The following is a 20,090-nucleotide window of genomic DNA, read 5'->3' on the forward strand; positions in this document are numbered from 1 at the left end:
ATCACAACACATGACATCCTTAACCATGTTTTTATTCCAAATATAGTTATGTTGCTTTCTTACTTTCAAACATAATATTTTTAACGTTTTCTATACAGATGAAAGCCTCAGTAACACACAAAAAGATATATATACACACACACTCATTTAATGTTCTCAGTGCCTTTGTCCTGCAACGTGATACCCACGAGAAAAACATTTTTACCCCCCCCCCCCCCCCCCCCCCCCCCCTCACAGAACTCTGTGTATCGATGCATCGTTATACTATTTATTCTCAGAGCATTCATTTGATAAGTCAATTACATAGCATTTTTGTATACCGGTACATGTTATATAGTAGTAGGTAAGGATAGGTTGATATTGAATTGTTCCTTTGCTTTCACAGGTGACTCCAATGACAACAAGCCAGCAGGAACTGATGAGGAGGAGGTGTCCAAGATGGGCTGTCCCAGCCTAGGAGAACACACCAAGCTGGAGGTGGTGATCGAGGAGTCCTACGAGTTCAAGGTAACCCACAAAAACAAACCCCCACATACGTATGCGTCCTTTCTACTCTGTCCCCCTCTGTCCTCATCTGCCCCGTCCCCGTCCCATCCCATCTCAGCAGCATACTATTTATTAAAAGCATGTCTTCTGCCAGTTAGAGATCACTGTCTCATTACTTCCCGTCGAGCCCCCCCTCCCACCTCCCAAGGGGAGACAGTGTGGACAGAAAGGCCAGTCAGAAAGGCCAGTCAGAAAGGCCAGTCAGAAAGCACCGAAACCAACAGATATCTCCTTGCCCTCTGTTAAAGATTACTAAACAAACAAATGTAGTAAACAAACAGGGCAAGATGACATTGCACACAGCATTAACATTAGACCAACCCTGACCTCATCCACCCCATACAACACTTCTCTAGCCATTCTATGAATTGATAACTCTATTTTACGATAGCTGAAATCTGATTGTTGTTATTTTCTTGCTTTTTTGTGTGTTTGTGCGTGTGTTCTTGTGTGTTTGTTGGTGTGTGTGTGTGTGTGTGTTTGTGTGTTTGTTCATGTGTGTGTGTGTTTGTTCGTGTGTGTGTTTGTTCGTGTGTGTGTGTGTTTGTTGGTGTGTGTGTGTGTGTTTGTGTGTTTGTTCATGTGTGTGTGTGTGTTTGTTTGTGTGTGTGTGTGTCTGTTTGTGTGTGTGTGTGTCTGTTTGTGTGTGTGTGTAGAACACAGTGGATAAGCTGATCAAGAAGACTAACCTTGCTCTGGTGGTGGGCAGCAGTAGCTGGAGAGAGCAGTTTGTCAATGCTGTCACTGTCAGTGCAGGTGAGTGCCTCTCTCCTTCACTCCTACCATCTCTGGGGCTGACTCATTATAGCTGAATGCTCTTGCATTAACGGAGAGTCAGAGGTGTGTTGTTCAGGGCAGAGAAGTCACACTCTACTTTAGGAGCAGTAATGAAGTCACAGACATGCAAGTTGCTGTTTGAGAATTTATAGATACAAGTTGAAGCAACAAAAGGATCATGGATTTTGAAACGGTGTAAACACCTCGCTCTTTCTCTCTCCCAGGTGATGATGATGAGGAGGAGAGTGGGGAGGAGCGCCTGCCGTCCTGTTTCGACTACATCATGCACTTCCTCACAGTGTTCTGGAAGGTTCTGTTCGCCTTTGTCCCGCCCACAGAGTACTGGAACGGCTGGGCCTGCTTCTTTGTGTCCATCTCCCTGATTGGTGTTCTGACGGCTGTGACTGGGGACCTGGCCTCTCATTTTGGCTGCACAGTGGGGCTCAAGGACTCTGTCACTGCCGTAGTATTTGTGGCCCTGGGTACTTCCGTTCCAGGTGGGCGCCTGTCTATCTCTGTGTAGTCTCTCTCTCTGTCAGTCTTTCTCTGGGCTGTATCTGTCTCCGTTGTCCCAATTTTAAACCGTGCCAGAATCACTAACTGTTTTCTAACCAGCTATTTCTGCTTCCTGCATGTTCTCTCAGACACCTTTGCCAGTAAAGTGGCGGCCATCCAAGACCAGTACGCTGACGCCTCCATCGGCAATGTGACAGGCAGCAATGCAGTGAATGTGTTCCTGGGCATCGGTGTGGCGTGGACCATCGCGGCCGTCTACTGGAAGACCAAGGGCAAGAAGTTCCTTGTGCAGCCAGGCTCGCTGGCCTTCTCCGTCACCCTGTTCACAATCATGGCGTTCGTATGCGTCCTGGTGCTGATGTACCGCCGCCGGGCCGGGGTGGCAGGGGGCGAACTGGGGGGCCCGCGGACTGCAAAACTTCTCACCTCCCTCTTCTTCTTCTCCCTCTGGCTCCTCTACATCATGCTGGCCTCCCTGGAGGCCTACTGCCATGTGCCAGGCTTCTGAGAGACAGAGAGAGAGAGACAGAGAGAGATTGAAGGAGAAAGCTTGTCTCCTATTGTTTACATGTCTATCCCACTGATTTATGTGTACTTTTCTGAGTGTTATTAAGTATTTCTATTGTTATTATTATTGCTACAGTGGTTACTTGACTCTGAAGACTTCTATCCCATTTAGAATGACGTGGATGGCAGCCTTAGTCATTCTGTTGGAAGCATACTGGGACCAGCTAATGACTTGATGTATATCTTGGGAGGACTCATCATGCCTTGAGGCGTAGCTTTGTCTAACCAGGCTGTCTGCACAAACGAAGGGGGGAAAAAATGACCCTTGACTCTTCTGAGTATGCTCCCGTTTTGTTTATAGCCTATCCTGAACCCTTAGCTATTTCAGCCCCACTGCCTCTCTCCTGCATCTCTGCATTCAGATAGAGTACGGCCCTAGTAAATCAGTCTGAATGTCTTGGAGATGACGCACACTGACTCAGAGATCAGAGCCGGATCAGATCTTCCCTCTCCCCGTGTCTTAACGTTGGTTCCTGGTTGACCAACTCTCGAACCCCTGATGCCCACCAAGCACAATCATTCCCATGAAGATTCTCAACCTCTGCCCTGAACATTGACTACTTCCCCCACCCCCATCCTAACCCTCTCTCTTATTTCTCAACAACGTCATGTGGTTGTCTTGTGGATTTTTTTGGGGGGGGGAAATGATGCCAAGATAGTAAAGATGTTTGAAAAATTCAAAGTGTTTGTAGATAAAACATTGCCATATATTATCTTGGAACACGGTCTGAAAAGCGAACTTGTAGTGGGGGTTGTGAAGTGGAAGAACTACAGTTTGCATGGTACTGCATTAGAATTAGTAGCCACTGAGAGCAAAAAATAATGTCAGATGCTATTCAGGAAATGGAGATCAGTTGAACAAAGCTGTTGGTGTTTGTTAATAAGATTAATGTTCATATTTATTATCTCAAACTATTTATTGTATATCATGTAAAAGATAATACTCCTGCTAGTTGTGTAAATGTGGGAGAGTGAGATCGTGAGTGTGTTTTTTTTGCATGTATTGAGTGAAGAATTGAATGATAGAAACATTTGGAAGTATTGTATGTAACATTTTAATATGGCTATCATCATATGGCTATCATCATATGGCTATCATCATATGGCTATCATCATATGGCTATCATCATGAGTGAAAGTCTAGATGTGATTCCAAGCTAAGCACAGTAAAATATGAATATCACTGCCTGATTCCCTGACCCAGACTCTGTCTGGGGACAACCTCTTAGTCTTGTGAGGACTTCTTCCAATAGCCTTTTTTTTACAGGACACTAATCAATGTGAGACAAGAGTTGTCCTGCTTCTTGAAAAGTGTGCTTTGAAATATACATTTGGGACCATGTTGAAGCTCATTTTTTTCCTAAGGTTTTGTATGAGTGTGCGAGCGTGTTGATGTGGATAATTCAAGGTATTTGTACATCTTGTCTTCAGAGTTTGATGGAAGGCATGCCTTTATTACCGTCAAAAAAATGTTTACTCAAGGGGGTATGGATTTCAATGATGAAATGTCTACACTTCTGAGTTATGTTCCCAGGAATCCTCTCCCCAAAATGTTTTCTTAGTCTCCGTCCCGTTCAGGCTTTGAACATATTTCTGCTACATGTCAAAGCCCTGCATAGGAGTAGAAACAACGTTTCTAAAGCCTAAAGCGTTTGTTTATTTCCTGAACATAGCACACACATTCCAATATACAGGTTTGAAAATGGTGACAAAAGAACTATGACAATACTGTACTGTTATGACAAAAAGACCACAAACAAATGATTTCCAAACCTTCCTATAATTTACATAAGGACCGTGTGTAGACCTCATGTTTGAAATCTAGGATCCTCCGATCCATTCTTATCATTTCTAGATGTATTCCTAGTTACATGATCATTGCTGCTTTTATTTGGATCAATATGCACGCTAAATGTATGATCAATGGAAATAAAAGTTGTTTATTTATCATTTCTCAAAATTGAGTTTGGTTTATTTCTTAATCGGGACTCGGATCCCTTTTCAATCATAACTGTTGGCTGAGCTTACAGGACACGTCAAAAATGCAGTCCCCTGCAGAGAGAAACGCGTGTTTGAATCAGTAAGTTAAACAGTGATACTCATTTTGTTAAATTTGAACTGCATTTGGCAGTGTAAAAAAATGTGCTTGACTGGGTACCACTGTATGACTGATTGAGTAGGTTCAACAACCCAGTTACTGTACAGTCTTAGAAAAAAAGATTCCAAAAGGGTTCTTTGGCTGTCCCCATAGGAGAACCCTTTTTGGTTCCAGGTGGAACCCTTTTCAGTTCCAGGTAAAAAACCCTTTGGGTTGTATGTCGAACCCTCTGGAAAAAGATTACACATGGAACCCAAACGGGTTCTACCTGCAACCAAACAGGGTTCTTCAAAGGGTTCTCCTATGGGGACAGCCCAAGAACCCTTTTGGGTTCTAGATAGCACCTTTTTTTCTAAGAGTGTGCCACACCTGATCCATCCCTGCACATGAATCAGCTCTGAAATCTTCCACTGTTCACTTTTTATTCACCATAAGAGAGTCCATAAATAACTTTTCTTACACGACATAATCATTAAGCGTAGTCTCTGCGCCCTCATTTCCTCACCCTCCTCCATCTGCTCTGATCAACCTGGAACATATGCTTCAGGAAGTTTTCATGGCTCATGTTGTGGTTAGGCATCCCATTGGATTACACACCACAAGCAGGGAATTATCCTTGTACTCTAACCATCTCAGTGGAGTCCCCGTTTCCCCACAGACAAGACGTTTTCCAGGTCTGTAACAAGGAGGGATGTCTTTGACGTTAACCACTTTTCTTTGATGTAGATCCTTGTGCTGCGACATCTGCTTCAAGTAGAGTGAGCATTCTACAGGAATCCTACAGAAATCTTACAGGAATCCTGCAGGAAAAAATCTACAAGAATTCCTGTAGTTGTAGTTAGTTAACCTTAGCTGGTCTTTGGATTTCATTCACTAAACAGTATTAGAACACATTTTAAAACAGTCTCAGAGTTTTCAAGCACAAATCTGAGTCAGCTCTGAAGTCATAGTCTGAGTCAAGTCACAAATCTGAATCAGCTCTGAAGTCATAGTCTGAGTCAAGTCACAAATCTGAGTCAGCTCTGAAGTCATAGTCCGACTCAAGTCACAAATCTGAGTCAGCTCTGAAGTCATAGTCTGAGTCAAGTCACAAATCTGAGTCAGCTCTGAAGTTATAGTCCGACTCAAGTCACAAATCTGAGTCAGCTCTGAAGTCATAGTCCGACTCAAGTCACAAATCTGTATTTTTGCGCCTTAGGTGTAACTCAAGTCTGAGACGCAAGTCCCCAACTCTGGCAGCGTGTAACTGAAATCAACTGTGGGATAGTAAATTTGCCTCGACTGAATGCCTGTGTCTCTCAAATAAGATCCTGGAGGCCACGACCAAAGTCCCGGTTATGCAAATTAAGCCACAGAACGCCTCAATTTGGGCAACTGTGACTCTGTTGGAGTGAAACCATGGCACCTGTGTACCCTGCAGCACCTGGCACGATTCCCTCTTCCCTCCAATCCCCTCTTTATCAGTTGGTCTTTCCCCTATTACCCATTTGATGCTGGTTACTACGGTGTCTCATCAGTGGAATGCTATTTAATGATCTCGCTCCTATCTATGAGAGTAGCAATGCATTTCAGTAATTTAGATGCTGGGCCCGCTGCAGCCGGATGTCAAATGTCACAGCTCAATTGTTATTCCAGACAGTTTTCAGTATCAAGAGTTGGTTTGACACCAAGCACAGCACAGGAGGGTAAAAATCACAATTCAATTTCAAGAGAATGTATAGTCGATATGAACAATCAATATACTACTAGCTAGCACAGCAATGCATATATTATTCATTATGGTCTATTGGATACGACACATAAATCACAGAAAAACACAACGTCACAGTGCATCCTTCATATTCATGTTGCTGATATTGTCCTTAATCAGATTTGTTTTGGGACATCACCAGGAATACTGTAGGAAAAGGATATTTGTCATACAGAGACATGAGAAGCCTATTGGTTCCCTCAGGTATGGGGCACCCCTGGGAGGGAGGTTTCCTGCTCTGTAGCTTCAAAAGGATTTCTCTGGTCACTAGGCAACAACAAAAGTTTATGTGCTTATATTTCAAAGTGTGTATAATACATTTATTCATATACTTGTAGCAAATACAGGCAATATAAAGTGCGCACCTCTGCATGTATTTTTAGTACTTCTTGTTGCTAGGCGACCTCTCAAAGAGTCATTGTCTTTCTATCATTGCGTTGTCTGATGTCAGTGCAGTGAGGTGGGCGTGTTGGTTGTAATTTCCATTTAAGGTCATTCTCCTCGTCTCTCTCTCACTCTGACTCACAGCATATAGAGTAAATTAGCTATTGTGAAGCAGTTCTTATTCAAACCAAAATAGCTATCTCTTCATTTTTGATTAGGAATGTCATATTGTTGGAATGCAGAGAGAGGGACCCCAGGAATAGACTCGGAGAGCCTGAACGCAGAGAGAGAGCGAGAGAGAGCGAGAGGGTGAGAGAAAGAGAGCTCAGAAATAGACTCGGGGAGCCTGAATGCAGAGAGAGAATGAGAGAGAGCGAGAGCGTGAGAGAGAGCTCAGGAATAGACTCGGAGAGCCTGAACGCAGAGAGAGAATGAGAGAGCGAGAGAGCGAGAGGGTGAGAGAGAGAGAGCTCCGGAATAGACTCGGAGAGTCTGAACGCAGAGAGAGAGCGAGAGAGAGTGTGAGATAGAGCTCAGGAATAGACTCGGGGGGCCTGAAGGCAGAGAGAGAAAGAGAGAGAGCGAGAGAGAGCGAGAGCATGAGAGAGAGAGCTCAGGAATAGACTCGGAGAGCCTGAACGCAGAGAGAGAGCGAGAGAGAGCGAGAGAGCGAGAGAGTGAGAGATAGCGAGGGAGCGAGAGCGTGAGAGAGAGAGAGCTCATGAATAGACTCGGAGAGCCTGAACACAGAGAGAGCGAGGGAGAGTGTGAGATAGAGCTCAGGAATAGACTCGGAGAGCCTGAACGCAGAGAGAGAAAGAGAGAGAGCGAGAGCATGAGAGAGAGCGCTCAGGAATAGACTCGGAGAGCCTGAACGCAGAGAGAGAGCGAGAGAGAGCGAGAGAGCGTGAGAGAGAGAGAGCTCATGAATGGACTCGGAGAGCCTGAACACAGAGAGAGCGAGGGAGAGAGCGCTTGAGAGAACAAGAGCTCAGGAATAGACTGGGAGAGCCTGAACCCAGAAAGAGAAAGAGGGAGCTCAAGAATGGACTTGGAGAGCCTGAACCCAGAGAGAGAGCAAGAACTCAGGAATAGAGTAGGAGAGACTGAACCCTGGGGCGGATGCCCAATGATAGAGTCATGATAAAGCCCTCATGAGGAAAGTTTAGCAGCACAACAACTGTATGATATAATGGCATATTTATTTTTATGATGAAGTGCAACTTCCTATGTAAAGAGTATTTTGAGAGATGCACTGTTTGTGTCGTGCTCTGTGTTATATTAGTATGGTGCTATGCCCTGAACTCTCTCAGTTGATATTGCTATATTTGGCTGGCCAGTTTGTCTTTTCAGCAATGCTGCGATAATCTGGCTTGGTTTTATGAAATACTATTTGACAGAAATACCTATTCAACACCAAGTGGTCGACTCAACTGAAACGTTCAGTAATTGTCATGTAGTTTGCGGAAGTTCAACCAGGAAGGCTGGTCTGAATGCTCGTTTAACATCATCCAGGAAACATAACATAATTCACTTTGTTTCCTATTCTACGGGTTTAGTGGGAAGGCATACTAACGATCATCTTGTTTATTCTCCTCCTTCCTGTTAGCCATGTGTGGACGTCATTCGCCTATTTACCCTATAGCCTATAAGCACGGCACAATTATACACATTCCGCACGCTTGCTGTTTAACATATGGGATCACTCTTGCAATTATCACCTTCCTCTCGCTCAACCAATGGGCATAAATCTTGGGATGTATTTACATGTCAATTTACCCTCGTTCTTTCACTTACTGTTTTTCAGCAAATGTTTTTGACAACCGTCCTCCTCCCCACCACTCCCAGCTATAATAACCTTAAGGTTCGTCATTGGAACTCCTTTCCCCCTGCGGGGGTGTTTTGATACCAGCAGCCCCCCCATAGTGCTGTATTCTGTATTCTGATCTATGGGGGGCCTATTAACTAGCGTCTGGATTCAATCAGTATGGCGGAAGAGCCGCGCAAAGATTTCAAGGTAACCCGATTGAGCCGAGATATGCAGCGTTCAACGTGTCCGCGAACGCAGGAATGTTGCCTTTACATTTCTAATGAGCTATAAATCAAATCACATTTGATCGGTCATGTACACATATTTAGCTGACGTTATTGCGGGTGTGGCGAAATGCTTGTGTTCCTCGCTCCGACAGTGCAGTAGTATCTAACCATTCACAATAATACACACAAATCTAAAAATAAAAGAATGTAATTAAGAAATATATAAATATTAGGACGAGCAACGTCTGAGTGGCATTGACTAAAATACAATAGAATTATACATATGAAATTAGTAAAGCAGTATGTAAACATTATTAAAGTGACTTGTATTTATATGTACATATTCTTATACCATCCCTTTGGATTTGTGTGTATTAGGTAGTTGTTGTGGAATTGTTAGATTACTTGTTAGATATTACTGCACTGTCGGAACTAGAAGCACAAGCACTTTGCTACACTCGCATTAACATCTGTTAACCATGTGTATGTGACCAAAACATTTTGATTTGATTTAGTGTTCCATTATTAAAGTGACCAGTAATTCCATGTCTATGTATATTGGGGCAGCAGCCTCTAAGGTGCAGAGTTGAGTAACCGGGTGGTAGTCGGCTATTGTTGGCTATTTAACAGTCTGATGGCCTTGAGATAGAAGCTGTTTTTCAATCTCTCAGTCCCAGCTTTGATGCACCTGTACTGGCCTCGCCTTCTGGATGGTAGCGGGCTGAACAGGCAATGACTCGGTTGGTTGATGTCCTTAATTATCTTTTTGGCCTTCCTGTGACATTGTGTGCTGTAGGTGTCCTGGAGTACAGGCAGTGTGCCCCCGGTGATGCGTTGGGCAGACCGCACCACCCTCTGGAGAGCCCTGTGGTTGCGGGAGGTGCAGTTGCCGTACCTGGCAATGATACATAGCCTATAAAGCGGATCTTTCCTGATACTGAAGGCCCTAAGTCGATGTTTTATCGACTTAATAAAGTCCATGTTAAGTCTACTTATATTAAGTCTGAATCGGGCTCTGGGTGCATATACTTCCCAACAAAGAGTGAGTGATGAGAGAGTTAGTGTGTGTTATGCAACTCCAATATTCATGAATATTTATTACTAACATTTATCTCAGTCCTGCTAATTGGACACAATAAAACACATTTACGGAGGGTTAGCTAAATTAAATTTTAAAAAAAAAGGGATTTAGTCCTGACTCTAGATGCGATCTAAAAAGGTCCAAGAAAGCAGAAACGATGTTTTAATGAAAAGAAAATGCATGAATGGGGAGAGACATGATATTGCTTTCTAAGATCCGGTGTTACCAGAATGTCTGACAGATGGATTCCAACCCAGACTTATTCCCCCAAAGACAAGAGAAGTGCACAACAGTGCAAAACAGTCATTAGAGAGAGAAAGGGAGGGGAAGGGAAAGAAAGAAGAGGGAAATGTCTGAATTGCAGAAAGAAATGAAAACAGAGAATTGAAGCCTCCCAGGGCCGTAAATACCCCTATTAATTCAATTACTTCAGAACACTGCAGCAGAGACTTGTCAAAACATGACTATAAAGAGATACGACTGGGCCAGGGTGATAGGGGAATAGTAGCAAAATAATTGTAGATGATATTAGTGGAGATACTGTAACTACTCTAATAGTGACTGAGGTACAAGACCTTCCGGGTAGGACCCCCCTTTGCCACCAGAACAGCCTGAATTCTTCTGGGTATAGAAATGTTGCTCAATTGGTATCAAGAGACATAATGTGTGCCAGGAAAACATTCCCCACACCAGTACACCACTGCCGCCAGCATCTACCATTGACAGTAGGCAGGATGGGTCCATGGACTCATGCTGCTTACACTAAATCCTGACTCTGCCATCAGCATGACGCAACTGGAACTGGGATTTGTCGGACCAGGCAATGTTTTTCCACACCTCGGTTGTCCAGTGTTGGTGATGGCGGGCCCACTGGAGCCCCTTCTTCTTGTTTTTAGCTGATAGGAGTGGAACCCGGTGTGGTCGTCTTCTGCAATAGCCCATCCATGACAACGAACCGACTAGTTGTACGTTCTGGGATGTCGTTTTGCACATCACTGTTGTACTGCACCGTTATTTGCCTGTTTGTGGGGCCCACTGACAATACTGCCACAACCACCAGTTCAGTGGGCGTATTGCATCTCTTGTCTATCTGGATCTTTTCTGGTCTTTTCATCTATTGTTGTGTGGAAACTGTGTGTGTGTCAGTCCCAGACTCAAAGATGTATTCATATTGCTGCGATGATGGAGAGCTCTGGCACATCAGCTACCAGAGCTGGACAAGAGCTTGAACTCAGACAGTATGGCTGCTAGTTAATCAATTCTCTGCATATTAATGTGCGGCTTCACCCATAGGAAAAGCAGCTTGTTCTCAGTGATGGCTAAGCGCCTTTGGACTGTCAAGTGAGCCTTCTCATGGCTGCCTTTGCATGGGAGATCTCCCATCCTCCTTCCCTCCCTCTCTGAGCGTGCAGTGTACCCATCCCCAACACTGGCATATCCAATCCACATAGATCCTCACCACCCAAGTGGATTCATGTCTCCCAGCATTTGTGTTTAGGATTAGTATTGTTATGCAACACTGTTTTTCTTTTAGCCTTTGAAAGAAGTCTGGAAAAGACCCCTCATCAACACCAGCAACAATTATTTCATCCTGAGAAAAGGATTCTGCCTCAAAATGAAACTTCCTGGTTTTTACCTGTAGTTTGAGTGGATTCTGTAAGGATTAGCTACCAAAATCGGTTTTTAGTTGTACTGTTTAATGTACAGTATGTTTATGCTTTGTTGAGTCCATGTATGCTGATGAGTCAACCATATACGCATCCGCAACCACAGCTAATGAAGTCACTGAAACCCTTAACAAAGAGTTGCACTTTGTTTTGGAATGGGTGGCCAGTAATAAACTAGTCCTGAACATCTCTAAAACTAAGAGCATTGTACTTGGTACAAATCATTCCTTAACTTCTAGACCTCAGCTGAATCTGGTAATGAATGGTGTGGCTGTTGAACAAGTTGAGGAGACTCAATTTCTTGAGGTTACCTTAGATTGTAAACAGTCATGGTGAAAACATAATAGATTCAATGGTTGTGAAGATGGGGAGAGGTTTGTTCGTAATAAAGAGATGCTCTGCTTTTTTAACACCACACTCCAAAAAGCAAGTTCTGCCATCTCTAGTTTTGTCTAATCTTGATTATTGTCCAGTCGTGTGGTCCAGTGTTGCAAGGAAAGACCAAATTAAGCTGCAGCTGGCTCAGAACAGGGTGGCACGTTCTGCTCTTCATTGTAATCAGAGGGCTGATATAAATACTACGCATGCCAGTCTCTCTTGGCTAAGAGTTGAGGAGAGACTGACTGCAATCACTTATTTTTTTATAAGAAACATGAATCTGTTGAAAATCACAAATGGTTTGCATAGTCAACTTAGACACAGCTCTGACACACACACACACACACACTTATCCCAGCAGACATGCCACCGGGGGTCTTTTCACAGTCCCCAAATCCAGTACAAATTCAAGAAAGCGTACAGTTTTATATAGAGGCCTTATTGCATGGAACTTACTTCCATCTCATATTGCTCAAATAAACAGCAAACCTGGTTTCAAAAAACAGATAAAGCAACACCTCACGGCACAACGCCTCTCCCCTATTTGACCCAGATAGTTTGTGTGTATGTAGTGATATGTAGGCTATGTGTACCTTTAAAGAAAATGGATGTAGTTCTGTCCTTGAGCTGTTCTTGTCTATTGATGTTCTGTATTATGTCATTCTGTATTATGTTTCATGTTTTGTGTGGATCCCAGGAAGTGTAGCTGCTGCTTTTGCAACAGCCAATGGGGATCCTAAAAAAATACCCAACAAATTGACAGAAGCTAACAGACGGAGCTAAATATGATGAAAACATTATGATACGGTGACCTGAGCTAAGCTCTGTTATTGCCAGCTGTATTTTCACCTGCACGGCAGTAACAACCACATCCACTGTAAATTCACTGTCATCCATCACAGTTGCCACGGCAGCAATTCATGCGCGACTCAAGGGTCAGCGGATCACTTGCACATGGTGGTTATTGGAAATTGATTCCATTCTGTACAACTACGCTTGTCATGTTCCATATAGCTACACTGTAGGTGTCAGTCATCTGACACACGAGGGGCACACGTTTTGCTACACTGACACAATAATTTAGTTCAGTGTCAAGAATATGAAAACAATTTCCTATAATTACTTCTGTAATTGGATCATGGATATTGCAGTGGGGGCATGAGTCTGTTTTGTTTAGTACAAATAGCGTGTACCTGCTACATATACAGTCATATCAAAAACAAGAGTGGAGTAATATACAGTAATACAGTAATATCAAAATCAAGAGTACAGTAATATACTGTAATATCAAAATCAAGAGTACAGTAATACAGTAATGTCTAAATCAAGAGTACAGTAATATACAGCAATACAGTAATATCAACATCAAGAGTACACTAATATACAGTAATATCAAAATTAAGAGTACAGTAATATATAGCAATACAGTAATATCAAAATCAAGAGTACAGTAATATACTGTAATATCAAAATCAAGAGTACAGTAATATACAGTAATAGAGTCATATCTAAATCAAGAGTACAGTAATATACAGTAATACAGTAATATCAAAATCAAGAGTAATATACAATAATATCTGTCTGTTCCTCATCAACACAGAAGATTATTTTTCAAAAGTAGATGCAGAGCTTTTGAATGATCTTCAGAACCATGACAAATACATTCTAATTTCCATATGAGCAAAAGTGTGATTTATTCTCTCTAACATCCCACAGAGAGGACATGGCAGAGTTTCAGAGGGTATAGATATAAATATATTAGAATTGATCAGAACTAACTTGGTTGTTTTGGACAATGAGTCACATATGGTGAATCTTGTTAGTCATCATCATAGTGCCACCTCCAAGAGTGAGGATGAATCAGACACAGAGAAAACCAACCTAAATACATGGCTAAAGTAATCCCACTTGGTTAACCATGATACACAGTAATACTATGTTTCACCACTTGAGCCAATGTTTTACATTTCAGTAATCATTTGAATATTGGTGAGTTGGTTGCCATAGAGCACACATCATTCAGCTAAGATGAGAATCAATGTCCAGTTCTCCCAAACGTCTGGTGCCTAAAACAAGTGGAAACGCCCTGCTAGAGTTCCCACATACTTTATGATCATCATACACTATATATACAAAAGTATGTGGACAAATCTGGGTTTGGCGGATGCTACCTGCCCGAATACACAGTGCCAACTGTAAAGTTTGGTGGAGGAGGAATAATGGTCTGGGGATGTTTTTCATCATTTGGGCTAGGCCCCTTAGTTCCAGTAAAGGGAAATCTTAACGCTACAGCATACAATTACATTCTAGACGATTATGTGCTTCCAACTTTGTGGCAACAGTTTGGGGAAGGCCCTTTCCTGTTTCAGCATGACAATACCCCCGTTCACAAAGCGAGCTCCATACAGAAACGGTTTGTCAAGATCGGTGTGGAAAAACTTGACTGGCCTGCTTAGAGCCCTGATCTCAACCCCATTAAACACTTTTGGGATGAATTGTAACGCCAACTGCGAGGCCAACCTCACTAATGCTCTTGTGGCTGAATGGAAGCAAGTCCCCGCAGCAAGATTTCAACATCTAGTGGAAAGCCTTTCCCATAAGAGTGGAGGCTGATATAGCAGCAAAGGGGGGACCAACTCCATATTAATGCCCATGATTTTGGAATGAGATGTTTGATGAGCAGGTGTCCACATACTCAGGTCATGTAGTGTCGCAGTAACAGCCCTTGAACAGTAAGGCACCATAGCTCCTTACGCTTGTCAGATTGTTGGGAACGAAATGTATATTCGGCTTAGAGAGTAAATGTTTGTCTGGCTTTTTGGGACTTGAGAGAAAAGAGAAAAGCTAAAAGCCTTTCTGTCCTGGTAGATTTACTCTCAATCGCCTTCCACCCACTTAAGGAAGAGTTAATAGAGTCAAAGAGTAATATCAAAGTTTATTTTTAATTTTTACACTTTGCTACATTTTGCTGATTAACTTTTAAACAACTGAGCCACTCCTGTGAACACCTCATGTATTTTGTATAGGCTTTCCGTAGGACAATGCAATCTTCACTTTACAAAGATTATTCACATCAAATGGGTAGGGAGGAGGAGGGTTTCCTAAACTGCACTGGGTGCACGTGGTGGGGGGTGGGGGGGACCCAGCCCTAGAGAACCATGCAGCTCTGGGATCACTGAAAGAAAAGGCCACTGAGCCAATGACACGCTGCATTAAGAGGAGGGATGAAGGGATGAGGCACACTCAAACTCTGAACCCCCCCCAGACTGCAATAAACTTACAGGTTCTGCTCAGGCACATTCTCAGCTAGGATACTGTCTGTAGGCTCCACTGTCAAGCATGAGCCTGGCTGGAGAGAAGAGATGAAATCTTAAGGCTCAACACAGCAGGTGTGCCTTGACCAGACTGTATCTCAGTAATCTTTCAACCATGTTTTATTGATATGGCATGATGACAGAGGACATGGCTTGGAACCACATTTACAAAGAAATATTTTAATCTTATCCAACACTACACAGTTGACCAAAGCCTATGCAGATTAGGTTTTGCTTCCCAGGAAGATAGGATTAATGGTTGCCTTCTGCCCCCTGGTGTTAAAATCAGCTTTTTTCCACAGTTGGCATTCTCACTTATAATGTATTGTCTGTCTTCTTTATTAATTTGACACTGGAATTGTTAATTATCCTGTATTTAAAAATAAAAAAATGATGCAAGTATCAAGGTATATCCAATGCATTACATTTGTATTTTGTCGGCTTTTGCCCTTTAAACTCCATCCAGTCTGAATGTTGCAATTATTATGTTTTAATCTCGGGAGGGAATTACAAACCGCTGTTCAGTTACAGGCCTATATGTCATTCCTATTGCGTGGATTATCCATGAAAAGGTGGGGTAAAGGTGCATAGTCATTGACATTTGGTACTTGGGATAGTCCAAAATAGAAATATGGGGTATGGGAGTCTGCAACAATGAATTATATAACAGTTATTAACATGTGTTTTATCTATACGAATTTTGTAGGATACACTGTACAATGAAATGCACAAAGTATTTAACCTGGTATGTAACGACGTGTTAGAATGTACCAAATGACAAGGCCTAAAACCGGATTTGGACTGTGCAACTACCTTGCCTACACGGGTATAGGACTGTACATCTGAAGGAGGGTGAATGCGCTGTATCCTCAAAATGCTTACTTATTTTTCACCAGCCTGTAATCTTTTGTCATCGATAATTGCATATTAGTGTGAAGCATTTGCGTGAATATTCTAGCCTGCGTTATTTTAATGAGTAGTTCAGTAATTGGTGCAATACCATGCAAATTCGGTCAGAGAGAACAATAGCGTCACCCGGTATTTAAACTGCAGATAAGAAAGACCAAATAAACCCATCTAAAATCGAACCAGTCTTATCTAGACGGACATAGGAGGACTATGGCAACATTAACAAGCCAGGACTCAACCGCTCAAGCGCGGGTTTATTTCCAAACGCCTCCCGGTACCGAGGACACAGAAGTCGTCCAGAAGCAAGGGCGGGTAACCGTGAAATACGATAGAAAAGAGCTGAGGAAGCGACTCAATTTGGAGGAGTGGATAATTGAGCAGTTAACGGATTTATATGACTGTGAGGTAAGCAATGACACATTCTATGATTCATTGTGTACTCCATGACAGATTTTTTTGTTGTTGTACAACATTCAATGATCTCTACTTTGATTGGGGTTTATGTATGCTATAGAATTGCAGTAATATTAAAACCTAGGGCAATACAATAATTCAATAATATAACAAATATGAGTAGGAATTACAGACAAAATGTAGGGTGTGGCCACTGAACAATTGAAGAGATGAGGTATCTGCCCAATTAGTGATGGACAGAATGTGCTGTTCCAATAAAAGGTGTGCATCATTCATTCATTGATAAGTAGGCCTTGGCACAGAGCACTATGGCCACCTTACCTGCAAAGCTGTTACAGTACGGCCTCTACTCTGTAGGATTATGGTACACGCCCACTTTAACGTTACATAATGGTAATGCCTGGTTGTCTTTAACAAAGGAAATATACATGACTATGGATAGATATCCCACCCCACCCCCCTCTGCTGATCCATGGAAATGTAGGAGGCACATACTGCGTGACATGTTTGTGATGTGTTCAACCTGAGCAAGTATGACTTAATCCCTTTCATTTAAAGACCCCTGTAAACAACTGTTTTTTTTGGGGGGGGGGCAACACCCCTCAGACCACTGGAGAGATATAGGTGTTTTGAAATGGTTAACGTGTGAACTATTCACATAAAAGGGTCGCAGTAGCCCCTATACATCAGATAAGTTAGTGGGAACCAAGTGGCCAACATTGTAGACTGAGTAGTAACATAGAGCACCTGCGCATGACACATTATTGCTCTTGTAATGAAATTGACCATTACCTATGTCAAATGGTCCTCAAAGAGACCATCTGGGCTGGTAAAGAGCTAATTGGACTAATCATGACCCTGGCAGGAGCAGTGGGTGGCATATGGTGGGAGATATTGTAATTTATCAGCCTTTGATTTAGGCAGCAGACTCTGGGCCTCAGGGTTGTGCCAGAGTATGGGGTCTTGCAACTACTCCTTGACCTCGTGAATAAGCTCCTAGATAGATTATAGTTAGTTAAACATCAATACAATGAACTGGAAACCAGATTGTATTTCTATAGTGATGGCTTCTCCTACTGTCATGTTCAATTGAGTAGACAGCAAGGCAGTGGTCAGGAAGTCACTGCATTGTTTTCAGTACACACCACATAGGGAGGTTCAGCACATCCTGTTGTGTTAAGCAGAGGGGGGAAGCCAGGGACACTGGGGACCTGTGGAGAATGGTCAGGGGGTGAGACTGTGGTGCAGGAATATTTAGTTTGATCCTAAGCCTGTCTGATCTAATCACCACTGTTTTTTCCTCCTGTCCCCTCCCTCTCTGTTGTTTTCTCAATTTTCTGTCTATCACCATCACTCTCTCCCTTTGCCTCTCGCAGGAGGAGGAGATTCCAGAGTTGGAGATTGACGTGGATGAGCTGTTGGATATGCCCACTGATGGAGACCGGGCCTCCAGGGTCAAGGTGACCATTAAACCTTAATCATTGCTGACTACACATCTGTTATTGTCCTTTTCTATTGAGCGATTGAATCCGAACTTGAGGCTGATCGCAATTCTCCCATTGATATCGTTACATGATTTACACAGAAGTTACCCACGTGGATCTGAAGTTAGGATCTGGCCTTGAATGGGGTTCATTTCCTCTTTCACTTCCTATTGTTTTGCAGGTTTTGCTGGTTGACTGTTACAAACCTACAGATGTAAGTTCGAAATTCTATTAGATTATTCTCTACTACTGTTCAGCTTTTGTATATGCCCGGCATTGGGTCAACTGATCCACTGAAACAATAACTGTCTGAAATCAACTTCCCATACATCGTTTTGATCAAGTTTCTAGAAACAATGTAATACAGTAATGTGTGTGCAATACAGTAACATGCATAATAACAATTGTTCAGTGTCTCACAAAATGTCCCATTGTTCATTTACTGCAGGCCTTTGTCACGGCTCTCCTAGAGAAGGTTAGAGGTCTGCAGAAACTCAGTACTCCGCCCAAAAAGAATGAAAAATCTCCCCCTTAGCCTCAGAACGACCGCAACCTATTACAACTCAGTTCTACACAGGGACACCCAGCTAGAATCCCTCAGCACCTAGAATCCCTCTGAGTCGGCAGGATTGATAGAGGGAAGAGGATCGACCAATCACTTACTGTCTCTTTCTTTGTTTAAACAACTTCTTGTCGATATATAATCATGTTATCCATTAACAGTAGTAAGTGATGAGTGTTATAACATAATAATAAAATATAGCATTGATAAACAGATTTGTTGACACGGAGGAAGAACATGCCAACGTTTAACTTGAGCTATACAAGTCACAAGCAGAGCATGACAAGTACACACACCTAATGATAGCTTATAGTGACATTATACAGTCAAACAAATCTAACTTGTTGATTAATAAACTTACATTACTGTATGTATAATGACAGCTTGAAATAGTGAACTGTCACTGGTTGGTATTAGTTCGAACCATGTCATTTTTACAATGCCATTTTAACGACGAGATTTATAGATCAAGCAAAGTGTTACCGAGAATGGTTTATGTGGGATACGGTAGTTAAGTCTGTGTAATGATTTCAAGCCGAGCACTCTCAACTGTCAAATCGTTTTTTTGAGAGGTAGCACGAAGGGCTATTTAACATTTTACACTGGACTAATTGGAGTGTGATCATTATACTTTGTGTTATACATTTGACATGCGCAAGTGTGGACAGTATTCAAATACAAACACCAGCATGTCACACATGGGTTCCTGTAATGACATCAGTAGCCTACGGGTTTTCATGGCGCAAATACTGTTATTTCATTTGAAGAGTAGTGCATGACTGACTCTATAAAACACAGGAAAACATGGGCAAATAATGGTTAGGCTCCATTGAAATTCATTACATGAACGACCACAACAGTAAATGCTTCTGAGCCCTACCATAACATATGGTTCAACTGTTTCCCCCTCCATATCCTCCAGCCTGGTGCCTGAGACTGGGGGGGTCTGTAGAAAGGCCTTTGCTTTGTATAGCTTTTTATTTGTTTCTCAAACCAAATATACCTATATCATTAACCACTGCAAAAAGGGATTGGAAAGGCCTTAGAATACAACAGCGACGATTGTATTGACTATTGTGGCTGAAGCGATGTTTTTCGAGATGTATGACAGTTGGCCCTGGAGTATAGCCATGTACAATATTCTGGTTTCCATTGTATACCAGAAGGTTCCTTGATAGGTCAATCAACCTTGAATACCATGACTATCATAACCATCTGTATACCTTACAAACATCGCTCCTTATTCTTTTGGAGCCCCATTGTGATGTTATCTTGGGCAGACTTTTAACTACCATATTCAGTGTACCACCTTGAAGACTGAATCAAACCACAAACTGAGTATCTGCTGGAGGTCGGGACTGTATTATCTGTGGTGTGTGTGTGTTCAAAATGATTGCAAGACTGTAGTCATGTAATGTAGCAATACTTACTGGTGCTGTTGGCCAATTTGTTACATTTGTATTAAAATTCAATGTTTTACCTACTCAGACTTTTGTGTGCACTTCAGATGTTACTGTAAGGGGGGGGGGGGGGGGGGCTCGGCAGGTAGCCGAGCAGTTGAGAGCATTGGGCCAGTAACCCGAAAGGCCATTGTTTCGAATCCATG

At 42.5% G+C, this 20,090-nt stretch overlaps 2 protein-coding genes across 4 annotated transcripts in view; both read left to right on the forward strand.

The window, feature by feature from the left end:
• The window catches only part of slc8a4a (solute carrier family 8 member 4a), a 48,122-nt gene extending 44,537 nt beyond the window's left edge, over positions 1–3,585 (forward strand). For all 3 annotated transcript variants that reach the window (XM_020465073.2, XM_020465074.2, XM_020465075.2), the window contains 4 exons: positions 386–507; positions 1,203–1,302; positions 1,548–1,820; positions 1,968–3,585. In XM_020465073.2, coding sequence (XP_020320662.1) covers positions 386–507; positions 1,203–1,302; positions 1,548–1,820; positions 1,968–2,347 — 875 coding nt within the window. In that variant the 3' untranslated portion in view covers positions 2,348–3,585. The remainder of the gene's footprint in view (positions 1–385; positions 508–1,202; positions 1,303–1,547; positions 1,821–1,967) is intronic.
• Positions 3,586–15,692: 12,107 nt separating this feature from the next.
• Positions 15,693–19,967, forward strand: ppp1r14ba (protein phosphatase 1, regulatory (inhibitor) subunit 14Ba). Its single transcript, XM_020463956.2, has 4 exons — positions 15,693–16,429; positions 17,815–17,898; positions 18,104–18,136; positions 18,371–19,967. The coding sequence occupies exons 1-4, from the start codon at positions 16,235–16,237 to the stop codon at positions 18,455–18,457; spliced, it is 399 nt and encodes a 132-aa protein (XP_020319545.1). The 5' UTR covers positions 15,693–16,234; the 3' UTR covers positions 18,458–19,967.
• The last annotated feature ends 123 nt before the right edge of the window (positions 19,968–20,090 follow it).

The sequence above is a fragment of the Oncorhynchus kisutch genome, linkage group LG28, assembly GCF_002021735.2.
Source record: "Oncorhynchus kisutch isolate 150728-3 linkage group LG28, Okis_V2, whole genome shotgun sequence".
NCBI lineage: Eukaryota > Metazoa > Chordata > Actinopteri > Salmoniformes > Salmonidae > Oncorhynchus > Oncorhynchus kisutch.